Below are 26,237 nucleotides of genomic sequence, written 5' to 3' on the forward strand. Positions count from 1 at the left end.
GTTCCTGGAATGTCACATAACCTGTTCTTCTTTAGAGTAATTTGTGGACTAAAGGTGCACAGAGCGCCCTCCGGCTGCAAGTATGAATTGAAAACACAGTATCCAGTGCTCATAGTGATGACAATAAATACTGAATAAATATTACTCCTCTGTATAGAAAATTGACATAAACATATGAGAATCCATCAATATTTCTCCAAATGTGCATGCTTTTAAGCTAAAAGCCTATATGAAATGCCATAGAGGTAACATGACTGTTCAGACACTTTGCATCACAGAAATACATTATATTTTAAAGTATATAATAGAATACCTTTATTTTAAATTGTAATAATATTTCAAAGGATTGGTGTTGTTTCTGTATGTTTGATATACAGCATGATGAGCTTGAGACATGATCACAGAGGGTTTTTTTCCACGTAGCCTACCTGGCTGAAAGAGCTCATTATTATGCAGGTCATTAGCTCATTATGTGGATCTTTTGTCTTCCGAGGTGTGAATCACAGCATTATTCATGAAGATTCACACCTCCACGCATACTGTGTTTCTTGACAAAAAGTGTCTCAGAAAATGTAAATCTCTCTATTGTTTTGTATGAACGAGTAGGCAGGATAATTTTTACATCATTTTGAAGCAAAAATTCTATTCTGCAACCTCCAATACCCAGAAGTCTTGTGAACACAGATTTAATTTTTTTTTTTTTTTTTTTTGGCCTTATTTCAGTTACTTAAGTTTTTTTGTTTTTTCAATAACCACGCATAAACGTTATTCCTCTGAGAGACATTATCATTAGATTTTACTGTTATGCCGATGATATATTTCCTCTTTTTATATTTCCTCACAACCTAACAAAACTGCACAACTCCAAATTAGCAGAGTAATAATGACTTTAATGCATTCAATGTTCTGTTACGTTTGACAGTGCTTTCCAAATGCCAAAAGGTGAATATTGTCAAACGTCTGCAAAGAAACCATCAACCACAAAGAGATGCACTAAACCTACAGAAAACCAATGTCACCATGTTGAAGTCTTGTCATCTGAAAATGTGACAAAATACTGCTTTTGGATTTAGCTGTGAAGTTCCAGTTCAAAATGTAGAGCCTCCAAACGCTATGCAAATTTCATGCATAAACATAGTGGGCCTTTCTGCATCTGTGGTTTAAAAAAAAATAAAAAATGTTTCCAACTAGGGTCCCCCCAGTCAATCTCAGCCATTTCCATTGCTTTTATGAAACATATTGTCAACTATTAATAAAATGCCATTGCACTTATTTTTTCACTGGATTAAAAGTTATAAAGTCATGTGATTAATCATGATTAACTTTTTTAAGCACATGACATCCTTATGAAAATACTACTCAAATAAACAACTTGCACTATTTTTATTTGATGGGCTAAAGGATTTTGTCATTATCATGTTAATGAAAAAAATAAAGCCTAGATCAGGGGTTTTCAACCTTTTAGGACACGTGCCCCCCTACGTATATCTATGACGCAACAAAGTGATCATTGCAAATCCGTTTATTCTTTGTGTCAAAAGTAACGGAGTAAGTCAGAAATAGAACGAGGCATCAGTTTACTGTCTGGGATTCTGTATGTTGCATCGCACCGCTCACGTCCGGTGTAGACAGGTCAGTTGATTGTGATTAATGTTAAATGATAAAATTAGCTCTTAGGCTACTTCTGTAATATTCTGATTTTCCGCATGACATGTCATAATAATGATGACCAACTTGGTAGTAGGATATTCACAGGTGCACCTGAAGGCAGCATTTGCATTAGTATGTGATCTCAACATGTCTGTCTAAATGAGGCGACTCGCTCCACATCAAATAAAACAACTTCAGTTAGGCCCTTTATACAACATTCTTCAAAAATATAATTAATTTCTGTAGAGACATTTCAATAAGGATCAAATGACTGAGTTCAGTTTTGAAAATGAAACCAACCTGTTTGTTCCTCAGTATCTTCTTGTTTCATGCTGAATACTTCTTGAATATTCACGTCTTCAATCTCCTCTTTAATAAACGCCATATTTATAAAAGTATGTAACATGGATCTCAGTTGCTTCACCAGGAGTTTTTCTGTGTGTTTGGACACTGTGTATAAAATGGGACAAAGAGAACAAAAAGATAAAAATAATAAATCCGAACCAAATCTCTGGGTGCGTCTCAATCAGCTCCCTAATTCAGTATTCAGCGCACTGGTAATGGAGTGAATCAGAGAGATGATGGTCATAAATAGCCTGATTAGCCAAGCCCTCTCCAAAAACACTTAAATAGATTCCACTTTCAGAAAACCATTTGCAGTTAGTTTGTAAAAGTTGTCATTACTTGTCGCAAGTTCACAGTTTTGACCTGAAGGTGATTAAAGTGCTTCAAGTGAATAATTTTGTAATCAATCACTGAAAGTATGAAAATATTAAATGCAACAATATAATATGCAATTAATTCAGAGTTCATCATTCTTCACTGTTATTGTGAAAACAATTAAATTCCTAAAGCTTTGCATTGAGTTCTTCTTCTTTAGTTTAATGGCGGGCTGGTGTCATGAGAACATGCCGCCACCTACTGTTCAATTTAATTCATTGTATTCTATGCCTTTCTCTTAATCCCTAAAAAAAAAAAAAATGCTGGTGCTGCTATTCACCTCCTCCAGCTTCCACCCTGAATCCCTCTAAATCCAGACTTTCAACTTTCAACACAAATCTGTTTTTTAATATATACATTATATATTGCACTATACAGGTATTGTATTAAAATCTTATATCCTAACCTATCTCTATTAACCTATTCCTAATAGATATTCCAACGCCCTATTTTTATGTTCACTATTGTTTAAATACTGTATTATTTCCCTTCTCTCCTGTGTATACCTCATACAATTAAATATTATATGCGCTATGATTTATTTTTCTCTACAATATTCACATAAATCATTTCCAAGAATTGGTATTAAAGCCAATTAAGAGTTCAATCCTGTATGACCAAGTTTTGACCAAGAGTTAAATATTTAAAATGCTTAAAAACAAACCTTTCATCTGCCAAATGAGCGTAGCGCGACGCAGCCTTATGTCGTCATCTCACCAAACCAAAATAAAAGTCATGTTCCGATTTTACACTCTAAAACGACAAAAGTGCAGAGATGGGCACAAATACATTAAAAAAATGTAATGTACATCAAATGTATTTGAAATTACAAGTAATGTGACAACACAAAATGCATGCAAAATAATCTGTAACACTATCTGCCAGTCGTCAGATGCCAAAAGCAAACAACAAATGGTGCTACTTTATACTGTAATATTACTTGTAAATCACAACCATAGCCTTTATCTCCATACCGAAATCTTAGATGGTCTCTAGGATGAGCCTGATAGTGTAGTTTAAATGCTTAGTTTAAAAGATGATGAAAAATCTTAAATTCTGTTATACAAGCCTGTAAATCTTAGATAATTTAATACTGTTATATATACTTTCTCTTGTCTTGTACCACTTTTAAGCAGATTCTGCATTGTGATTATATTTATACCCATAGATTGCAGCTTTCCTTTGAGTTCAGCTCTTTCATTGACAATCATCGACCGCATATGGCCTCGTGTCAAAGTAAAGTGACAGCTGACTTGATGATGTAAACCAATAGTTAAAGTTCATGTTTTGTCCTTCGAAATACTGTAATAGTAAACATACATAGCTAAAAGTGAGACTATGTGTATTGTGATGCTGTATTATTATTCTGTTTGTTAAAAATGTATTATGCAGTAACTTACAATATTGCTCTGAGCGTGTGACAGTGATTCATGCGCATACATGTCAGTCAGCGCGGCATGTCAATTTCATAGAGAGCTTTATTCAGTCCATTTTAAATTCTGATTTTGGCCGCCTCTGGAATGGGTCAAACCATATTACCTAAGAAGTGCATGCGCTCATTCAAGGATGTGCATTTATTGGGAGGACGGAGAAAGCATGGATGCCTGCAAGATTTCATCTGATGGCATATGCACAAAGGATTGTTTTATTTAACACTAAAAAGTTAAATAAGCATATATACACACAGAAAAATCAAGGTACAGGAATGTACCTAAACGAGTACAAATGCTTTGTCGCCCCAGCTGTACCCTAGCAGGGTACAGAAATGTACCTCTGAACACTGGTACATTTTTGTACCTTCTTGTTTGTACCTCTGAAAGAACAATTTTGCACCCCTAGTGATAGAAATGGTACATTTTTGTACCTTCTTGTTTGTACCTCTAAAAGAACAATTTTGCACCCCAAGTGATAGAAATGTACCTTTATGTTACGGTTTAAAATTATATCCTGGTATTCTCCCAGGGCCCTTCACTAATATCCAGCTGAACTGATTTGTCCTAAAAATTTAAAATAAATAAATAAAACAATACTGTACTTCTGAGAGGAAAAAAAAAAAAAAAAAGACACTCGCATGGGTGGGGAGGAAGACTCAATTCCTTCAGAAACAGGCTTTGAGCATTTTGTTACCTGTTTTAAATATAAAACAGAGGCAGTGCATTTTTCACAATTTTTTTTAATCACAAAAGTAACAAAATTCTGAGTATAAAGTACAGAACATTCTCAGTTCAGTTTTATAACTCATACTGGATATTCTGTACCAAACATTAACAATTCAATTAACATATAGAATTTCAATTCCTTCAGAAATGGAAGCATCATACCCAGTGAACAGTTAATTAATCAGTTTTATGTGCTAAACACATATGTAGTGCATGTTTTACAAGCATTTAAACAAAATACAACAATTTTTGTAGAAGTATAAAATACAAAACATTAGCAACTCAAATGTAACTCATATACTGGATATTCTGTATTAAACCTGTTAAAAATATTTCAAATGAACATGTAGAATGCGTTTCAATTCCTTCAGAGCTTAAATATAAAACTGAAATCATCGGGCCCAATGAGCAGTTCATTAATCAGTTTTAAATACTAAACTCTCAAGTATTTTAACACATCCTATCCTCAAGCTTTTGCAGACTTGTTTTTTTACTTTTGTCCCTCTTTAGACCAACCATCGCTGATCAGTATGTCAACTTGTATTTTGGACATTAAAACCACATATCTGATAAAAATCTGGACGGAAGACAGTTTTTAACAGACAGTTTACCCAAAAACTTAATTCTGTCATTTACTCATCCTCATGTAGTTCCAAACCTCTATTTAAATGAAGATATTTTGAAGAATGTTGGTAACCAGACAGTTGATGCTAGCCATTGACTTCCATATTAGGAAAAAAATAAAAATACTATGCAAGTCAATGGCTACCATCAACTGTCTGGTTACCAACATTCTTCAAAATATCTTCTGTGTTCAACTGAAGAAAGAATTCATATAGGTTTGGAACAACATGAGGGTGAGTAAATGACAAGTTTCATTTTTGGTTGAACTATGACTGTAATGGCAGGTATAAAGGGGGGGCAACAATTCTCTCTATTAATACTTGTACAGTAAGCATCCTCTTCATATGACCTTGCCAAAAACCTACAAGCATTTATACAAAATGTCTCAATCCAACATACAGATTACCATCAACTGAATATGTGTCAAGTGATGTGTGGTCAAACTCATCTCCAGGTTTGAGCAAAATCCAGTCACTGTCTACTCTTACACGATATGCATGAAAATGTGAATCAAAGGACAACGGAAGCAAGATTTTACTGCAAAGCACCCATGTGGTATCAATGTTAAGAATGTACTTGATCTGGCCAAACACAGGAATTTTTTCAACATGTAAAAGGTCTAACGTCAACACATCACTAACAGTATACCTGATATTGTCTGCAGTCAGTTGAGAGACACGTTGCATTATTTTGCCATCAAATTCTACATCCCTGAAGTTGCCACTTTCTCTTAGAGCAGTCTGAAGATCAATGGGTAGAGACAATAAGGGTGTGCAGATACTTCTGCCTGGCACCTTTTCACAATCACCCAAGATATTGTCTGGTGAAAGTTCCCAGCATTGTTTGAACTGGTGCCGATTGCTCAGCGTCATTGTTACGTTTACAAAACTTCGACAGTTATAAGTCAGATTCTTAAAATATTGGTGTTTTCCTTCGAATCTCATACACCAATGAGAACGAAGAGGACCGTACATTAACATTAATCTGGGATAATGTATAAGATAGTGGCATTTAGGTGTTAAAACACTTCCAAATACTTCTGTCATCTCTGAAAGGAATGCATGTACAAGTACTTCTAGATATGCTAGTTCATCTTTCCTCAACTTAGCTGCCATGACAATATCTGCAATCTCTTTACATAATAAGAACACGTGCCAATATCTGGTGCCAGGAGGAACACGATGACAACAATCTGAAAAGACACCATTTCTGAGCAGCTGTTCCTATGATCCCTGAGGTTTGAAGAAGTCGTTCAGACAACAGCACAGGCTTACTGGCCTTGTCATTCTGACCAAAAGAGAATTTTTGAAGCTCTTCATTTATCTCAGTTATAGTTATATGCTTTTGTTTATGAGCTTCACAAATAACATGCTTCAATGTCAGTGGAAAAACTCCTTCCAACATATCATGCATGATGTCTGGGGGCAAAGACTTGGTCACATCAAAATAACCTAGCGTATAAAATGAACAAGTGCTGCGTACACCATACAAAGCAGCATTTTCTTTGTTATGCTGGACACACTGGAGATGATATTCGTGGACTTCAGTTGTTCTCAGAACAAAACTATCTTCCTGGAATTTTTGATTAATTTCTGAATGCGTTGCCATACAATAACGACAAATTCGACCAGAGTTGAAACACATGCGAAAGCCACCAATCATATGCGATGACAGATTGTCAGCAGAAAACGTTGCTAAAGCAGCATAAACTTTGTGTTCTGTTCCACAGATATTCACAGTGAAGCCATCAGTTGAAAGCTGTTTTAGGTCATCTATCAATGGTTTTAATATGATATCCATACCAAACTCTTTCAAATGTGAATGACGAACCAGCAGAGCTAAATGAATGTGCTTAAGATGAGATCGATACTTTCCACCTAAATTTCCCACTGTGTAGTAAAATCCACACAACTTATACTTCATTCTCTTAGGACCTAAAGGGTTAACTATTTCAAATTCATCTTCATATAAATGAAGTCTTAAAGCATCTGGATGTTCTCTAAAAAACAAATGTTCCTTAAAATAAAGGCCATCTTTATAGTCCATCAGAAACAGTTCATCTTGGACCTTGTTATTTTCAGATAGTATTTGATTCCAGACATCTTCATGGGAACAGTATTTTTTTAAAACTTCAGAGATGGGAACATAGGAATAGGTTCCTATTTTGTTCCCTGAAGGACCTCTCAGTGTGTGGTGAAAAGGTTCTGTATAGTCCATCTTGGCCTTACAGTGTTCTTTAATCATATGCGGAGAACGAACCACCTCAAAAGCTTTATCAAAGAAATCAGATGAATCCAAAACCTGCTGAAGTTCAGGGCACTTTGAAATATCAAAACCACTATTTTCAAGATGATGAGAAATAAAAGAATCATAGTTCTCTTTAAAAAAAGAAAAGAGAAATTTGACGTCATCTGCAATGTCTTGTTGGTCTGACAAATGTAGAAGGTTTTTCTCTCTGCATTTAAGAATGAATCCAAATAGATGTTCTTGGAAATCTTCTAAAAGTTTATCTAAAAGTGGCATAACTTGAGGATCAGAGGAATTTGGATCAGATGAATTTTGCTGATCAGAGTTCAAGCTGTTTTGCTGTACTGCTGACTCTTCTTCACTGGGACAGTCATTTTTGTCATCAGATTGTCCAAAAACAAAGGATCTGTGCTTCCTGTAAACATGTTTTCTGTAAGAATGATAACGCGAAAAAGTTGACTGGCACTCATCTATACTACAGGTGATATTAAAATTTGATTGATGTGCATGAACGATTCCAACATGTTGGATTAATTTAACGAGACTGAATGTCCTCCGTGTGCACTTTGGGCAATGGTACATTTGAGGCATGAGGATTTAATATAAAAGGTTTATCATCCTTAGTAAAGTGACTGGCAGCGGCTTGTCTCCCTCATCCATGATGTTGACAATGTGCCTCTGAAGGAAAGTGAGGGTGTTCTTCAGGTGTGGTGGATATGTGATGTTAAAAGTAAAATACATACAGAAGGCAGTCATGAAAGCCTCGTCTAGGCTGGTGCACTGACACACAACCATGCCATCCACCTTCACCACGCTGTGCCCTCTTCCAATGATTGCCATCTTCCAATCATTCTCCATCAGCTGAATGGTTGGAAAGGGTGTAGCAGGGTCCCCCTACATAAAAGAAGACAAAAAGAAAACATTTTCAAATGTAAATAAACAAGTCATTCATTTTAGCCTTTTATTATATATTGAAAATTCCCTGTATATATTGTAGATGGTTTTACAGGTACATTTACTCTAGAATTTTCATACTAAAGCTGGAGACATCTTTATATATAAAAAAAAAAAAAAAAAAAAAATGTGCTTCATTTTATGGCATAAATGAAGCACATCTACCGGAGACAAAAGTCCCAAATCCAAGCCATCTTTTTCTGTTCATGTGCCAACATGAGGTCCACCAGCCAGCATTGCAGGATAATTCAGAAGCCTACCTCTTTCATAGTAATGTAGTGTTCGATCTTTTGTCTGAAGATGGATGGCAAGAGGATAAGCCCAGCCCTTAAGTCAATTCCTGCAATGTGGAAAAATATCCTACTTTCACAATCACATATTTTGCAATGTGGTAAAGCAAATTACATATATTGTGAGTTTCACTAGCAAAGTGACTGTCTCTACCTGGTAGATCTTCAGCCAGGGCATCCTGTCTTGTTTCAGTGTACTGTTTTGCTAGGGGGGATTTTGCCGTGGCAAGTTTCAGCACATTTGGCAGAACTCTAGCAAAGCCCTCTCTGAAGCGATGACAGAAGCTGCTTGGTGAAGGATGGATTCGGTCAATCTCATCAAAAAACTGTAGAATGTGAAGACATGATTAACATTCAGTGCATCACTGAAAGCAAATTTATTTTAATTAAATGTTTATTTTCCGTGATGGCAATTGACATGTCTTCAATTTCACAATTTCCAAAATTGTAATTGCATCCCTGTATGATTCAGGTTTTCAATACTCACTCCATCAGGTGTTCTTAAGTATGGGTACTTTTTGACTACATCCTCCACAGACATTCCTTCCATGATTTCTCGACGTCTCCAGAAGAATGTTCGTGCCATGCGGTCTTTGACAGTCGAGATGTCTGGATGTGTCTTCCGATACTCACTTTGTAGAACGTTCACATGGGCCTCAACAGACGTTGAATCCTCCCCAACACAAGTTTCCTTTGTCAGAACAACAAACAGATAATGCTTAAACTGTGACAGATAATGGCAGAGACAGATATGTGAAAAGTGAAACCGGGCCCTAATGTTCAGTCAGTGAAAGAGTTAGGTGTATGCAAAAAATATTTAAATGTCTAATATCTGCCTTACATTGTCCTGCACTAAGTGAAATGTAAAAGGGATTAAAAGTAAATATAAAAATAAAACATTATGGAAAAATAAGTTATGCATATGGCAGTGGGCTTACATATGTTACACTAGCTGGCTTTCGACACAAACTCGCAGATGCACTGGTGGATCTGGACTGCTTTGTATGGCCAAATTTCTCTTTCAGCTTTCTTACTTCACTGTCGCTGACAAGTGGTGCACGTTCTGCTTTAAATTTTCGCTTTAAAGACATGTGCCAGGTGTGCTAGTAAAAAAAACAAAACAATAATAAAAAATACCTTGTGCGATTATGTAGACAGAGATAAATTAATAGCTTAAAAACAATGCAACTTACATAGCCATTTCCCTCCTTATCCCTCAGGAAAGGGTATTTCACTATCAGTGCCTTGGCAACTTGAATATACTCTGCATTAGTTGGATACCTAGTATAAAGGCAGAAACAAACTCTAAATCTCTTGGTTGTGTCTAACAGTCTTTATAGATTGTGAATTGATCTTAAGTAGTACAGTTGTAGTAGCAAAGATGTAATAATGGTTATACTTACAAAGTGTATTCTGCCATCATTTCATACAGCGTTCTTATTATTTTGTTGCGTACTTTTGGCACTGTGTGACACGGTTCCTTGATGTCAAGTCTCGCCTGGACATCTTTGGGAAAGGTTGGAATGACAGTCACAATAGGTAGTCCCCTGTGAGCTGCTTCAACACTGCAATACAAAATTACATCAGTAACTAATTGAGGGTTGATCCTATTGCATACAAAACAAAACAAAAAATAAAAATAAAACAACAACAATTCACCACCCAGGTGCTCACACAGACTCTTATTTAAATAGCCTTTATTGTAGAGCAGTGCTACATATCATCATTACATCAGTGTTTCCTTTTTATGGGCTATTGAACTAAAAACATTTATGAAATAATCAGACAATATCTAGTCTTTTTTTCACCGTTTTCAAAATAATGTTAAAATTGATCCAATTTTATGTTGTTGAACACATTTACCAAAACGGCACCGTCAAAATACTGCCCTTACCTTGGATCAGTGGAAGGATGAGGCTGGAGTTCTGCCATAGGCTGAGCGACTTCAACTGGTACTGGCTCCAATACAACAATTGTCTCATTCTCCTTGTATTGGCGTACAAACTGTTGAAATTTTAGTTGCTTTTTGAAGGAACCATCAAACAGGTAGCCAACCATGGCTTCAGTGAGTCCACAATCCACCGTTTCTCCATCTACGTCATTTTCTGATCACATGGAAAATTACAACAGTTATAGACGAATAACTGTAAAACACAGACAGACTTGAGTGCGATCAAATGTGTGGAAAATGATAATCGTCGGAAAATGACAGTTAACTCCATGAACGTCTAAACGAAGATAAGCCAAAGACGGTGCCAGTATATTACTTATGAATGGGAGAAAGAGCAACGCGCAACAGGGCGGATAAACCCAAACTTCTAAAAAAACAATCCCTGACTAATGAAGTCAACATTCACTGAAGCTTCGGCCTCCGGTTGCTATAGAAACAGTCAGTGTCCTGAGACGCGCGCTTAATTATGCTGCCTTCACTTGCTACCGGAAACTTCCTACCTCCCACTTTTGAAACCGTGGTTATACGGAGCCCCGCACATGACATGCAAGAAAAAAAAAATTAAATCGTGCGCAGGTCTTAGCCTACTTGTCATGTCCATGGCTCCGTATGATTACGAGCTCATCACATTCAAATTTTAACTTGAGAGTGTGTTCATGACCAATAAGTATTTAACTAGTTACTAATATTTACCCTAATTCCGATAGCACGTGAAGGCAGCATAAAAACGCTGAGCTCTTGTGCAAGACGTGATAGCCTAGCCTGAAAAATATTTTTAAACGCTGTTTGAGCATAAGAAACAACATTTATAGAACAGGTTATGTAAGATTTTGTTGCAAAATTGCAAATAAATGTTTAATTTGAGCAGATTGCGATATTCCACAGCAGACGGCGCGAAGCGGGAAAAAATGGGTTGCACTACCCAATTCTGCAGGGGCTAAATGGCGATGTTAAGTGGAAGCGTTTTACACGGCTTACTTGACTAAATGAACAAAATAACTCTAAAATAACTGTGTGTAACCTAACTAGCAACAAGCCATAACGTGCTTACTGTAGTTAACGATAGTTTAAGTTATGCTTATTAACGTTATCGATAGCTAACAGTAGCATGCCATGAACAGAAAAAAAAAAATCAAGATTCGGTTACTTACCCCTGAATTTCCTTGCCTCTTCTTCGTTAATCTGTATTCCAGCTTCAATTATTTTCTGAATTAATTCATCCGTGGAAAAACTCGACAGGGATGGACAATTAACCGACATTTTCGATCATTTCACGCACTCCTATTACAAGTGAGAAAGAAAGTGCACTCTCTGTACAACACGCAATGGCAAGTAGATATCGCGCCTTCTGAATAGAAGAGCCAATGGCTGATTGGTAAAGTCACGTGTCATCTCAGCAGCCGTTAAAAGCTCTGGATGCTATGGAAACAGTGTTCTTTCAAAATGATTACTTGAGAGCGATAAACCTTTTTCACAAAGTAATGCATAACATAATAATAATAATAATAATAATAATAATAAAAGTAACTGCAGTTAACGACTTTTTTTTTTTTTTTTTTTGGTAAATGTGCTGTTCACACAAAATACATTTTACCAGTATTTTTGAAAAGGTCCGGTTCACAGGCAATTTACCAGTGTGTAAAAGAGGCCATATTCTTGGTATTTGAATAGGCCATATCATCATCCTACACTGATATGATATTGTAAATATGTCCAGTAATAATTTGTAAAGACTAGCTGAAATCTCAGCTGAGTTATTAATGAAACTTGTATATGCCAATTGGGTGGAAATTTACCAGTAGCCTAACCTTTTTTACTTTAATAAACAACTCTTTTCAATTATGATTTTGTGATCTCTGATTTGCTGCATAATGTACCTTAAGCTTGTTAAAAGTACAATTGTGTACCTTTTGCTGTCAGAACTAATTTTGTACCTTTAAATTAAAACAAAGGTTCACAGTTGTCACCTTAAGGACTATTTCCTGTACTTTCATGGCAAATGTACCTTTAGGTACAGAAACGATACCCCTATTTTTCTGTGTGTAGCCTAACTATTACACACCTTTCGGACCATCAGAGCAATGGTAGGCTACTGCAGAACGAGTGTAGCCTACTCTATCTCTAGAAGTTTTAAATGTTTTTAAATCTGAAAACTGACTGAGAAATTGCTTCAGATGATTCAGTGAGAAAGCAGTCCAAACAAATGCGAGTGGATTCAGACTTTTGCAAACGTGTTTGACCAATTCATAATTTAGAACATAATTTAGGCCTAAGTGTCAAACATGTATGTGTGCAGTTCAGTTATGCAGCTGTTAAACTGAATAGCCTATACGAAGCAAAGTTTTTTTCTTAAATATCCACAACACAAAGAACAAATTGTTTGTCATTACAGCAACAGTAGACCCTGTTACTATAGCATCGTAGTTATCAAGATACCCTATTTGTATTTTTTACTTCTTCTTTTTTAAAAAAATATTTTGTTTGTCTCAGTATTTGATTTGTATTTCAGTTATTTGATTTGTGATCAGTATTTGACTGATATTTGTTATAATTGCCTTAAAATATGTGTTCATTACTCCAAATGTTGCATTAAAACACACACACAGGGGCAGCGCTGCGCAACTTTTTATTTCTGACAACCGCTTGTCATGGAGAAGAAACAAACAGCCATTCAGATGTTTTATTTGCTATGATGTTAAACAGCATCAGATTACAAGAGAACAGAGAAAGAGTCCAGTTTCTTCCGCTGCTATTCACTGTTGCATAGCAAAATAGTATGTTTTTGAGCACCACATAAAATGTAGTTTAATGTAACAGCAACTTTGGGCATGTAAACAGGCCTTTATACAAACATTTACATATGATCAGTTTAATTGCCTGTTTTGTATATTATTAATAAAAAGTCTATTTTGTATATTGTTAAACTCTGTCTGCCATTTAAAAATCTAATCCTTTTAATGATTTATTTGTCCTTTTGACATTAGGCTGTATGTTTAGGGATCAAAATGATTAGCCTTAGAGGAAAAGATTTTTTCTTCATCCCCTTAAAGCAATGTGAGAGGACGTGTTAAGATAAATCCCAATGCTAGTTAAATTTCTTAAATTAGAAACCCTACAAGCTAAGATATTTTACAAATCTACTGGTATTGCTCAGGTATTTACACATTATACAGGTATTTTATTGACAAACCTAGTTATATGACACAGTTTCCGACCCCTGGCATAAATGGCTTGACAATTTTGCATTTTACATCATTGGATGTACATGTATTTAAACATGCGTTTCATCAAGAATTCAAATCTGACTACACACTGACATATGTTGTATTATTTTTGTGTTTTCTGTATGTAAAGTTTTATGCGCTAGTTTTAGCGCACGAAGAGGACTTTTATTTTGGTCTTTCGATATATCACGTCATAAGGCTGCGACGCGCGCCTGCGTCTGTGATTCGTCTGAAGAAAGGTTTGTGCTTTTAAGCATTTAAAATGTTTAAATTATCGAAACATAACTTTTAGACAAAATTATAGTTTTTTACTAGAACTGTTAAATTATTTATTACGGAATGTAATTGTGTAATGCTTTATCTAACATCAGTGAACATTATGTTTGTGTGCAAAGTGCGTGTCACACGAGTAACAGTTAACTGAAAATCGAGGCAGACTCCAGTTATTCATTAAATGACACAACGCTTCCATAAGCCATTTATGTCTGTGGCGCTTCGTGTGTGTGTATATATATATAAATCTTCGTTAATGTTAGTTAATGTAAATACAGTTGTTCATTGTTTGTTTATGTTTGTTCACAGTGCATTAACTAATGTTAACAAGATTTTAACAATTTTAATTATTAGTAAATGTTGAAATTAACATTAACGGTAACACTTTAGTATAGGGAACACATAAACAATTAACTATGACTTTTCCCTCAATAAACTCCTTATTTACTGCTTATTAATAATTAGTAAGGTAGTTGTTAAGTTTAGGTATTGGGTAGGATTAAGAATGTAGAATATGGTCATGCACAATAAGGCATTAATAAGTGCTTAATAAGTACTAATAAATAGCCAATATTCTAGTAATATGCATGCTCATAAGCAACTAGTTAAAAGACCCTAAAAAAAGTGTCACCATGTTAAGTAATTAAACTTGTGTTACCAATATTATCTTATAATTTATCTGTCTAATAACGTCTAAATAAAATAATAATAAGTATGTTTTGTATATTTAAATATATACTTTTATAATAGTCTAAATATAATAATTATCTGTCTACCAAGCTCTGATAATGTATGGAATGTTATATTAATAGATATTAATAGATTATCCAAATTAAATAAACAATAGGCCTATACATACATTATCAGCACAGTCCACCATGAGCAACTGAAAATGCTTTAATGGCCGTACTTGTGCTCCACATGCTTATAAAAAAACTTGCAGGTTTTACGCATTCTATATGCATAGAAAATAATGAACATATTACAAGCATGGATAAATATAATAGAACAAAGATACAAATGAAATAAATAGTGCTTAATATTTTCTAGGTAAGTCTAATGGGGCGTTCACACCAGACGCTATTCGCGCGTAGTTGGACGCTTGAACATTTTGAGTTTACTCGCTTCATTCGCATGTGAAATTCACTTCACAACAGACGCGAATTTGCTTCATGAGAGGGGCTTCTGCCAGGCGGCTCCAGTCTCGCTTCTGCACACTTCCTCTGAATAAACACATCAACTGTCAGCGGGAAAGTAGTTATAAAATACGGCGAATGAGCTCAATTTGCCGGCTTTAGCTAGCTTGTAGTCTCAATATGTATATGTATAGTTCAAATTGAGTAAAGAGCATTTTTTACAACTTACCAGATTGTCCGACCTCCTCACTCACTTTCTTCCAAGCAAGATCCTTTTTATTCCTGTTTCTATAAAAGTATGAAGATGTATCATACAGCGACGATGATTTTGTCCTCCATTGTTGTTTCGGATTTCTGTGTCCTCTCGCTACGTCGTAATCACGTCACTACTAGAGCAAGCTCCTGATTGGTTAACGTGGCACAAATTTTCGCCGAAGTTCAGATTTTTCAACTCACGTAACACGCGCGTCAAACGCCCGAAACACTCTATTCGCGCCAATCACGTGGTGTGAGCGCACCATAACAGTAGTTAGGTGTTAAAACTACAAAAGTGATTTTTATTTTTGTCTTTTGTTTGATTAACTTTCATGACACAGAAAGCAGCTGCTGTCACTTTAAGACCGAATGTGCAGATCCAAAATACTGTTACACATCTGGTTTTCTTTCTCAGCTGTTTAGTTCACCTAAGGCATAAGCAACTGTGTTTACGAGAATACTCAATGTTTTACGTGCCTTTTGACAATTTTTTTTGTATGTATGTGTCCTTTCAGGCACAAATAGATGTGGAAGAGAACGGCATTTAGTGTTCACGTGCATCCGTGGAGCTCTGTGTGCACATAAAACAGTCACACGTTCAGAATAGTTCTCTTCGTGCACTCAAATGGTTTAAAATTGCTTGAATGTTTAAACTGACAGGACCTATAACACGTTCAAATGATAAACTTTCATTGTATGATGGTCAAACTTAGCAATTAATCTGAGAATCATGTGCATTTTGAACTGTGGAATCTGGTCCGTATGGATTAACGATCCCTATACTTGATATCGTACATCCTGCGATGTGACTATAGCGGATGTGCACATCGCAATTTTGATGCTAAAACAATATATGTAGGGTGCAGCCCTACATTTTTCTGTACCAATGTTGTTTAATTGGCCGTAAAATTTTATATGGGACAATACATACTGAGCCGCCTATTATGCCATCAGGTCATTTCGTGGTGGGATTTCTTGGTTGTCACAGAGGGTGCATTAAATCAGACATAAGGACATAATAGCGGAGGTACAGCTCTAACAAAATAATTTTTTTTGCAAATTTTCCGATGCTGCAATAGGCGGCTGTGTGTATTGTCTTAAATGCCAAGTTCAAAGGCCAAATTAAAAAAACTGGCAAAGTAAAAAGTGCTGAAAATTTGGATTTTGTTAGAGCCGTACCTCTACTATAATGTAATTATGTCCACTTTAAAGCACTCTCTGTGTCGGCCTAGAAACAGCACCGTTAAATGGGCTGAAAGTGCAGTACGGTTCATTGTGCAATGTCCTACATGTCAAGTTCAATGGTTCATAAAAAAAAAAAAAAAAAGAATGGTACAGTAAAAAGTGCTGAATTTTTGGATTTCGTTAAAGCTATAATGATATAGAGCTCTACTATAATGTCCTGATATCCACTTTAACGCATCCTCGGACAGCCAAGAAATCCCACCTGAGCGCAATAGGCGGCATATTGCCCCATATAAAACTTTAATGGTCAATTAAACAATATTGGTACAGTAAAATGTGCTAAAAAATTAGTCCTTGACAAGATCAATACACCCTTGTTGGGGGAGAAATGCTGATTTTAGTCTTTCAATTCTAGCAGTGCTTATTGTGAGCAGAGCCATAGACATAAAGGGCTTAAGGAAGCATTGTGGGGGTTTTTTTAAAGGAAGGTTCAATAAGTAACAAACAAATGAGTAGCTGTGGGGTATGAGTAGACCACAAGTAGGAACACTAAGGGTGCTTTCACACTTGGTTTGAATGTCTGGTCCGAACCCGAGTTTGATTGCTCCCCCCTCCTCTGCCCCAGCTGTATTATGTTCACATTATGTTATTTGGGTACTAACCACGGTGCGTTTGCATCATCAAAACAACAGCTGTTTACCCCTGTTGCTTGGTAACAACGACACAGGAGAAGGCGGCAAAATTCATGGTGTTGCTTATCTCACATTTATATTTTGGTTTTTCAATGTGTCAGCATATAATGGCACTTGCGTCTATCTGCCGCGAATGTACCGCAAATGTTCAAAAGAATTCGGGAGTCCATTTGTGCTGAAGGCGAGCAGAAATGAGTATACATTTACTCTGTTTGCAGTGTGTCAGTCACGCTTGTCAGGAAAGTGAGCGAGACACATAGTTTTATCAAATCATATATCATTCATCAATAGCAGTTCACTTCCTTGATTTAGTATCATTGCATTCATATCAGCAGCAAACCGTACTGGAGTTCGCATTAACCGTACCCCAGACTACTCTTTTTATGTGGACTTGGGTACGGTTTGCGGGCGCACACTGATATTCATAAAACAGCGTTGACATCATCCAAATAAACCAAACTCTGATGTCAGTCGAACCTGTGTGCGCACCAAAAGTGCAGGTGTGAAAGCATCATAAACGCAATGTGTTGGAGCACTACATACAAAACAGTTTTTATATGGTTTAGAAATAGTCATGTTTAGGGTAAACGAATGCATTTAAAAAACATAATTTTGCTATTTAAGATCATTCTGACTCCCTTGATAGTGCACTGACTACTGAACTAGGGAGCTGATTGAGACACACTCAGAGATTTAGTTTGGATTTATTTTTCTTTCCGATAATTACTCTCATCTTAAACATGACAAATTGTCTAACCACACAGAAAAACTCCTGGTGAAGCAGCTGAGCTCCATGTGACACTATTATAAAGATGGCATTTATTAAAGAGGAGATTGAAGAAATTAAGATTGAAGAAGTTTTCAGCGTGAAACAAGAAGATACTGAGGAACAAACAGGTTGGTTTCATTCTCAAAGCTGAACTCAGTCATTTGATCCTTATTGAAATGCCTCTACAGAAATGAACGATATCTTTGAAAAGTGTGTCAAACTGGGGTACATGGAGTGACGAAAGGGGGTGAGTGAACTAAATACTGAAATGTACCGTTAATTTAATTATACAGCACTCTTAAATAACATTCAACTGAGCAGAATATATAATAATTAGGGCTGGGAAGCGATTAAAATGTTTAATTAATTACATGATTAATTATGTGGCAGTTAATTAATCTAATCTTGTCAATCTAAGTAAACGCACATTTATTGTTCATCAAATTCAACTGAGAAATTATCCCCAAAAGATAATTTAAAGTCTTTATTGTGTAAAGCATCAAATAGACATTACAAAAAGTAGATTCAGAAAGAAATATTTTATTTGATTCAACATAGAATTTATTACAAAAAACTTTTGGACCATGAGGTTGAGTAAATGATGACTAAATTTTAATTTTGGGGTGAACTATGTTGATTTTTTTTTTTTTTTTCTTATCAATATGGAAATATGAAACTGAAGGTAAGCATATGGTCAACTGATGTTTTATGAATCATTTTCTTAGAGAAGTTAATTTACTGAAGGCTACCAAGAAAGCTAGGTTACTAAGTTTATTAAATTATTCCCAATATGTGCACATTTATTATTGATGTGGGGGAGGGATGCGTCACAAAAGCGCATGCACAATAGCGCTGTATGACAGGTATATCACTTTTATTTTGTTTTTCCTTTTTTATTCAAAATATTTGCATACTTGTTAACTATAGCCTATCATGAACTATAGGCTATATAGGCGCTGAGCACCAACAGAAAAATATGAGATATTCTCCATTCATTTTAAACTATAAAAAAGCGACTGCAGCTTTCAGACGTGACATTCTTTTAATTTTTATAGTTCACTTGAGGCAGTTACTATGGCATTTTATTAACGACGCATGTAATACATTAACGCAAGAGAGCATCAATGTTATGTGTAGCATGAATCTCTCCACAGAACTCGCATGCTCTCAAATATAGTGTCCTCGTGGCTCTACTCTGGCTCAGATATTACGTGTGTGGGCACCAACCCGCAGAACCATAAATCAGTGACTATTGTCAAATATTTTAATGTATTTTGTTGTTTTAATCATGTCAATTGATCTATAACCTGCGATGGGTGCTGCCACTGCAGTTCAGAGAATCGGATCTGTAGAATTAAAGCCTAAATTCACCAATTTCTCCTGAAATACATAAAAGTAAGGGGCCAGAGAACTGGGCACGGACAATCACGCTTGGGCTCAGTTCAAGGCAACCGTGCCTAGTGTGAGTACACCCTAAGTCAATGATGCTGACTCGTCATCTCCGCAGTAATGGATGCGCCTATATGCATGTTTCATACAGATTACATAATCAGAGAATATTTATTTTCCATTTGAATTGGTTCGTTTAAAAGTAGACATTTCAAGCTTTCTGTAGATATATTTCTTGTGTCTGTGAGACAAGTAGATGCTGAGTTTTGGTTTATTTTTTTACGTGCTCAAGTTCACTGAGACCGAGGTGGCAGAAAGCGCATCCTGATTGTTTTCATTATTTTACAAAAGCACGTTTTGCTGTTATTGTGAGTTTGCATTACTTTTATCGGTATGATCAAAATGATGGAGTATTTTAAGTTAAAAGCAAGTGATCGCATGGGCGCCTCTATGTAATGCACCAAAAATAGTTTATCTAGGACTAGGCTAACATTAGAGGGAGCGGACTTGTAAAGTTGCTACTACTTACATGTTTCAAGTGATAAGCCATATTTGAGGTCGATGAATGAGAGGTGAATGTTTGGATTTCCTGCTGTTAAAGATCTATTCCTCATGAACTGCATGACTTTGCCACTTCCTGTAGAGTTTTTTTTCTGCACCTAACCGATTAATACAATCTTGGTCAACCAAGCCTCTACTAGGGGCAGCCCTAGTATTTAACAAATTGTATTTCTTGGCTAGTAGCCTATTTAATGTCTATTTAAAGGGTTAGTTCACCCAAAAATGAAAATTCTGTCATTAATTACTCACCCTCATGTTGTTTCACACCCGTAAGACCTTTGCTCATCTTCGGAACACAAATTAAGATAATTTTGATGAAATCTGAGAGCTGTCTGACTCCTGAATTTTGTTAAAATTTTAAGTTTTTGAAGACTCTACAAGGTGTAAACCACAACTGTATATTGATTAACCTTTAGGCAAAATGGAAATTCTCGTGTCACTTTCTAACATTTACAGATAAGGAAATAACCATACAATGTAAGCTTTGCACTGGAGAAAACATGTCTTAAAGGCATTCAACAACACAACGCATCTGTCAAAACTCTTGATACGGCAAGCACTCGTTAAACTGTATTCTTATGAGTTAGTTTGTTTTAATGCTTGAGTTTTGTGCTTAATATGATGTATTCACGTTTTAAACAACTTGGGGTATTTACTGCTGTAAAGTGACATTATTTCCATGCACTGCATGCAGACATGATTAAGTGATAAACAGATTTGTTAGTGATTATTTTCATTATCAATTATTTATTTTTTGATCATTTTATCAATTAGTCAATGCAGCCCTAATATAAACACTGAATTGACTTGTAGAGCTGTGCTGTTCTTCTGGGTCAAGCTGTTTTTGTTTTTGTTTTTTTCTGATAAGGGGTTTAAAGGGTTAGTTCACCCAAAAATAATGTCATTCATTACTCACCCTCATGTCGTCCTACACCCGTAAGACCTTTGTTCATCTTCGGAACACAAATTAAGATATTGTTGATGAAATCCAATCAACAATATCTAGTGATGGCCGATTTCAAAACACTGCTTCATGAAGCTTCTAAGCTTTATAAATCTTTTGTTTTAAATTAGTGATTAGGATCTCCTATCAAATGGCTAAACTGCTGAAATCACATGACTTTTGCACTCCGATCCACTGATTCGATTCGTAAAGCCCTGAAGCAGTGTTTCGAAATCGGCCCATCACTAGATATTGTTGAAAAGTTGTTATTTTGTTTTTTTTTGGCGCACAGAAAGTATTCTTGTCGCTTTATAATATTAAGATAGAACCAATGAACTCACATGAACTGTTTCAAATATGTTTTTAGTAGCTTTATGGACCTTGAGAGTTTCAATGGCTTTGCTCTCAATAGAGGCCCCACTGAGCCATCAGATTTCATCGAAAATATCTTAATTTGTGTTCCAAAGATGAACGAAGGTCTTACGGGTGTAGATTGACATGAGGGTGAGTAATAAATGACATTATTTTCATTTTTGGGTGAACTAACCCTTTAACATCTGCCAACTTAAAAGTTTTAGGACTTGTCCTAAACAAAACAGAGTTAACAATATTGATGAGAGGTTTTGAGAATACAACTCTTTTAGTAGTTTAGTTTGTATAGGATTGCTAATACATGTTGGTTTTGATGCTTTAAACCTCTTACATGTTTTGATGTCTGTTGCTGTGGGTCATTACACTGAGAATAACTTGTATTTGTCTCTGTTTGCCTTAGACCTGATGACGCTAAAAGAGGAGAGTGAAGTACTGAATGAAATCGAAGAGAAAGAACAATATGAAAAACATCATGGTTTCATAAGTGGAGAAAAATCTTTTAGTTGCTCACAGACTGTAAAGAATTCCTCACAAAACAGAGCTAAGAAGATGGAAACTAAAAGTTATTTCTCCTGTTTTCAGTGTGGGAAGAGTTTCAGCCAGCATGGTGACCTTAAGGTCCACATGGGAATTCACAATGGAGTGAGCCCTTTCACCTGCCAACAATGTGGACAAAGTTTCACTGAAAGAGGAAGTCTTAAAAGGCACATGAGAATTCACACTGGAGAGAAGCCTTACACTTGTCATCTGTGTGGAAGAAGTTTCACTCAAAAGGGATCCCTTAACAGGCACATGAAAATTCACTCTGAAGAGAAGCCTTACACCTGCAAACTCTGTGGAAACAGCTTTAAAACAGAACTAAACCTTAGTTATCACATGAGAATTCATACTGGAGAGAGGCCATTCACATGTGCTCAGTGTGGAAAGAGTTTCAGATGTAAAACAACCCTTAATGGCCACATGAGGATTCACACAAGAGAGGACTGTTTTATATGTCAGCAGTGTGGAAAGAGTTTCCCAGATAAGCAATGCCTTAACAGGCACGTAAAAAGAATTCACATTGAAGAGAAGCCTTTCAAATGTGACCAGTGTGAAAGAAGTTTCCAATTCAATAAATGCCTTAAGACTCACATGAGAATTCACACCGGAGAGAAGCCTTTCAAATGCTCTGAGTGCGGAGAGAGTTTCACATATAAAGTGACCCTTGATTCCCACATGAGAATTCACACTGGAGAGAGCCCTCACACATGCAAACTGTGTAAAAAGACCTTTTCACACAATGGAAACCTAAAGACTCACATGAGAATCCATGCTGGAGAGAAGCCATTCATATGTGTTCAATGTGGAAAACGTTTCACACGTAAAATATCCCTTGATTACCACATGAAGATTCACTCAAGAGTGAACTGTTTTGTGTGTAATCAGTGTGGAAGGAGTTTCCCAAACAGTAAAAACCTTAGGATGCATGTATTCACTCATGTTGGAAAAAACCCTCTCATGTGCCATCACTGTGGAAAGAATTTCACACATAAAGGAAATCTTAAGGCTCACATGAGAGTTCACACTGGAGAAAAGCCTTTTACATGTCCTCACTGTGGAAACAGTTTCAGACATAACGTAAGCCTCAAAACTCACATGAGACTTCACACTGGAGAGAAGCCTTTTACATGTCCTCACTGTGGAAAGAGTTTCAGACATAACGTAAGCCTCAAAACTCACATGAGATTTCACATTGAAGAGAGGCTTTACAGGTGTCTTCAGTGTAAAAAGAATTTCACAAATCAAAGATACTTGAAACGGCATTTGCGAGCTCATGCGAATGTGAGACCATATTTGTGTCCCATATGTGGAAAGAGTTTTAAATGGCTTGGTCATTTAAAATGGCACCAGAAAACACGCACCTGTGTAAAGCCCGGAACACACCAAGCCGACAGTTGGCCGTCGGGCAATTTTTGTGCATCGGCCGACTAAATTTCCTCAGTGTGTTCCGCACCATCGGCTGAAGTTGGTCCTCGTCGGCTTTTTTTCGCTGTCGGCGAGAGAGAGAACTTTGATTGGCTGTTCAGTATAGCAAACCAGTCAGTTCATGAGAATATAAGCAAAAGTTATGAAAGCAAGCAAATAAGCCATGACGGCACAGACAGAAGGTTGTTCTAATTTTACGTCATCTTACCTGAGCACTCGAATGCACGAATATTTTCATAATAGCATGAGTGGAGTGGAATAAAGAACGTGATCAGCACAGAACGCGTGTGCTAGTTGACAGTCGGCTGAAGTTCTTTCGGTGTGTTCAAGCACCTATTTTTTCCCCGGCATGAGGCGACAAAACCCTTGGCTTTCGTTGCCGCTAGTCGGGTTGGTGTGTCCTGGCTTTAAAATTAAGGCTACCTTCACACCACAGCTGAATGTGGGCCAAAACTCAAATATGATTTTGTGAGACTGTTCACATGATCTGTGGTGGGACGAGCAAGACAAACACAGTGGATGTGGCATCAGGCCACGGAAAGGCATTTATTTAACTAATAAAAGGGAAAAGTGTCCAAATAAACAGGGAATCTGGTGCCCTCACCATGCAGGAATTGTGAAGGATGGGCAGTGTTGAGTCAGGATTGGACCAGGTAAGAGGACGGGGTCTGATGGCCACACATGCTACTTTCTCTCTGGTCCAGGGTGTGAGGGGTGGCAGCTTCTTTCAATCGGCTCTTCCGGTGGCCACGGCACGTTGAGGAGGAATGGCGGCCCGGCATCCTAGCCCGTCAGTGACTACACGCATGCTTCCAATCCAGACTGTGGTTCTGACAACATGAGCACTCACGGCAGTCTTTTTACGCTGGTGACCTCGTGGGTCCAGGAGGGTAGTACGGAGGATTCCTGCACCGCTGAGTGCTCGAGTTTTGCCACCAGCAGGCTAGAATGCCAGGCTGATATTCCTCTTCACACGCTGTAGCCCCAGAAATAAATAAATGCCTCCCTGAGACCTGCGCCACACACTGTGTCTGTCTTGCTCATTCCCCCACAAACCTTAATCTGTCTCGTATTAGATCTTTTGAACTCATGTTGACACACCTGATAATTTCCTTTGCTACAGTTTTAAATACTAAGTGATTATGGTAGATGCCTTCTAATTGTGATTATATAGAGGCATCCCTTATATGTTTGATTCAGTTTAATTTTCTAGAATCAAAAGATTCTTGATAAAAAATCTTGTATTGCTGTGAAATTCCATAGTGTAAATGAAAGATTCTAAATAAAATTACATAAACTGAATGAGACAATGAACTGCATTATTCAATTTATCTTTAATTAGAGAAAATATCTACTGTTGGGGCTCACCATTGTCTCACCATTGATCCTAGGTGTTTGTAGCTCATTCAGTTAGTCCAGTTGATTTCTTTTACACAGTCGAGGGAAGACAAGTCGCCTTTATCTATATAGTGCTTTATGCAATACAAATTGTTTCAAAGCAGCTTTACAGGGATAAACAGGAAAATAATGATTCAATGATTCAAACAGAGTTCGATTCTGCTGTAAAGCAGCTGTAAAAAGAAAATAGTGTCAATGTCTAGCTGAGGTCAGTTCAGTGTTGATTCAGTGAACACAGTGCACACTGTTTCAAAACACCCTTACAGAAAAAGGTCCCACTTTATATAAGGTGTATTTAACTACTATGTACTAACATTTAAATTTGATGTACAATATAGTGTACCTGCATGATTTCACATTGTACTAATGTTTAAAAAAAATACCTTCATGTTATTACATTTATAATTACTCTGTTGACACTTCCCTTACACTTTAACCCACCCTTAAACCTATACCACCAAATCTGCCCCTAACCTTACCCGTATCCCACCTCAATAGCAGCAAATGTGTTTTCAATACAATATGAACACAATAAGTACATTGTACTTACTTTTTTATGCAAGTACATAGTGGTTAAGGAAACCTAATATAAAGTACACTCAAAAAAATGATTTTTTGATGCTGTTCACTGTATTTAAACAACTTATTTTGATTCAACACCATTGTATTAGGTTTCTGGTTAAAATTTAATTGCTTCATGTTAAATTGACTTGAAGCGATTATTTTTTGACTTAACTTGATGTTTTCATATTAAAATAACATGTTTCAATCAAGTAAACTCAACCAGGACTCAATCAAACAGGACTTTCACATGTTCTACACTTACCATTGTGGTGAAGTGTAGAACATGTGCTTGGGTTGAGGACCTGCTAACAACAATTAAAGTTGTTTTAATAATAAAAAACAACTATTTTGGGCATGCCATAGATGGAATAAAACCATCTTCTGGCTAACACCTAACAAGAGTCTTTACAGAGTAAAGATTTTGTAAAAGTTGTGAAAATTGTTCTTGAACGCATCCACTAAATAAACTATTCAATTAAACTGGATTATTTGTTTTAATTTTAGGATAATTAAACTTAATGGTTTTGGACAAAATTAAGAATGTTAACCTGATTCAACTAAATGGCATTGAGTTAACCTTATGTAATAAATCTAAGTTAACTGAAATAAATAATGTTAATTAAATGCAACATAACCAAATTACGTGGAACCTGTTGACATAAAAAAATTAAGTAAATCCAACGTATCATTTTGAGTGTAGGTCCCAGAAAAATATTGCAGAAATAATGTTTTGAATTCGTTAAGGTCATTATTGATTAGTCTTCAAATCTTCATAGATCTATATCAGGGATGGGCAACTTTGGTCCTGGAGGGCCACTCACCTGACTGTAACTTCCTAGTAATCCTGAGGGCTGTTCCATAAAACAAGATTAGAATACAAGACAGGCTTATTTTGGTTAGTCAGACTTATTGTCGA

General features: G+C 36.3%; 1 protein-coding gene and 1 long non-coding RNA gene across 4 annotated transcripts in view; one reads left to right on the forward strand and one right to left on the reverse strand.

Moving 5' to 3' along the window:
* Window positions 1–26,237, reverse strand: part of LOC127511301 (uncharacterized) — a 449,991-nt gene that overhangs the window by 127,409 nt on the left and 296,345 nt on the right. The window lies entirely within an intron of this gene.
* LOC127511092 (gastrula zinc finger protein XlCGF57.1-like) overlaps window positions 14,005–26,237 on the forward strand; it is a 159,720-nt gene continuing 147,487 nt past the window's right edge. For 2 of the 3 annotated variants that reach the window (XM_051891581.1, XM_051891572.1), the window contains exons 1-2: window positions 14,005–14,058; window positions 18,125–18,257. In XM_051891581.1, the coding sequence (XP_051747541.1) occupies window positions 18,173–18,257 (85 nt within the window). In that variant the 5' untranslated portion in view covers window positions 14,005–14,058; window positions 18,125–18,172. Of the gene's footprint in view, window positions 14,059–18,124; window positions 18,258–21,794; window positions 24,662–26,237 lie in introns of those variants that run through there. The other variant, XM_051891582.1, reaches the window with a different exon arrangement.

The sequence above is a fragment of the Ctenopharyngodon idella genome, chromosome 4 (assembly GCF_019924925.1).
Source record: "Ctenopharyngodon idella isolate HZGC_01 chromosome 4, HZGC01, whole genome shotgun sequence".
In the NCBI taxonomy this organism is placed as follows: Eukaryota; Metazoa; Chordata; class Actinopteri; order Cypriniformes; family Xenocyprididae; genus Ctenopharyngodon; species Ctenopharyngodon idella.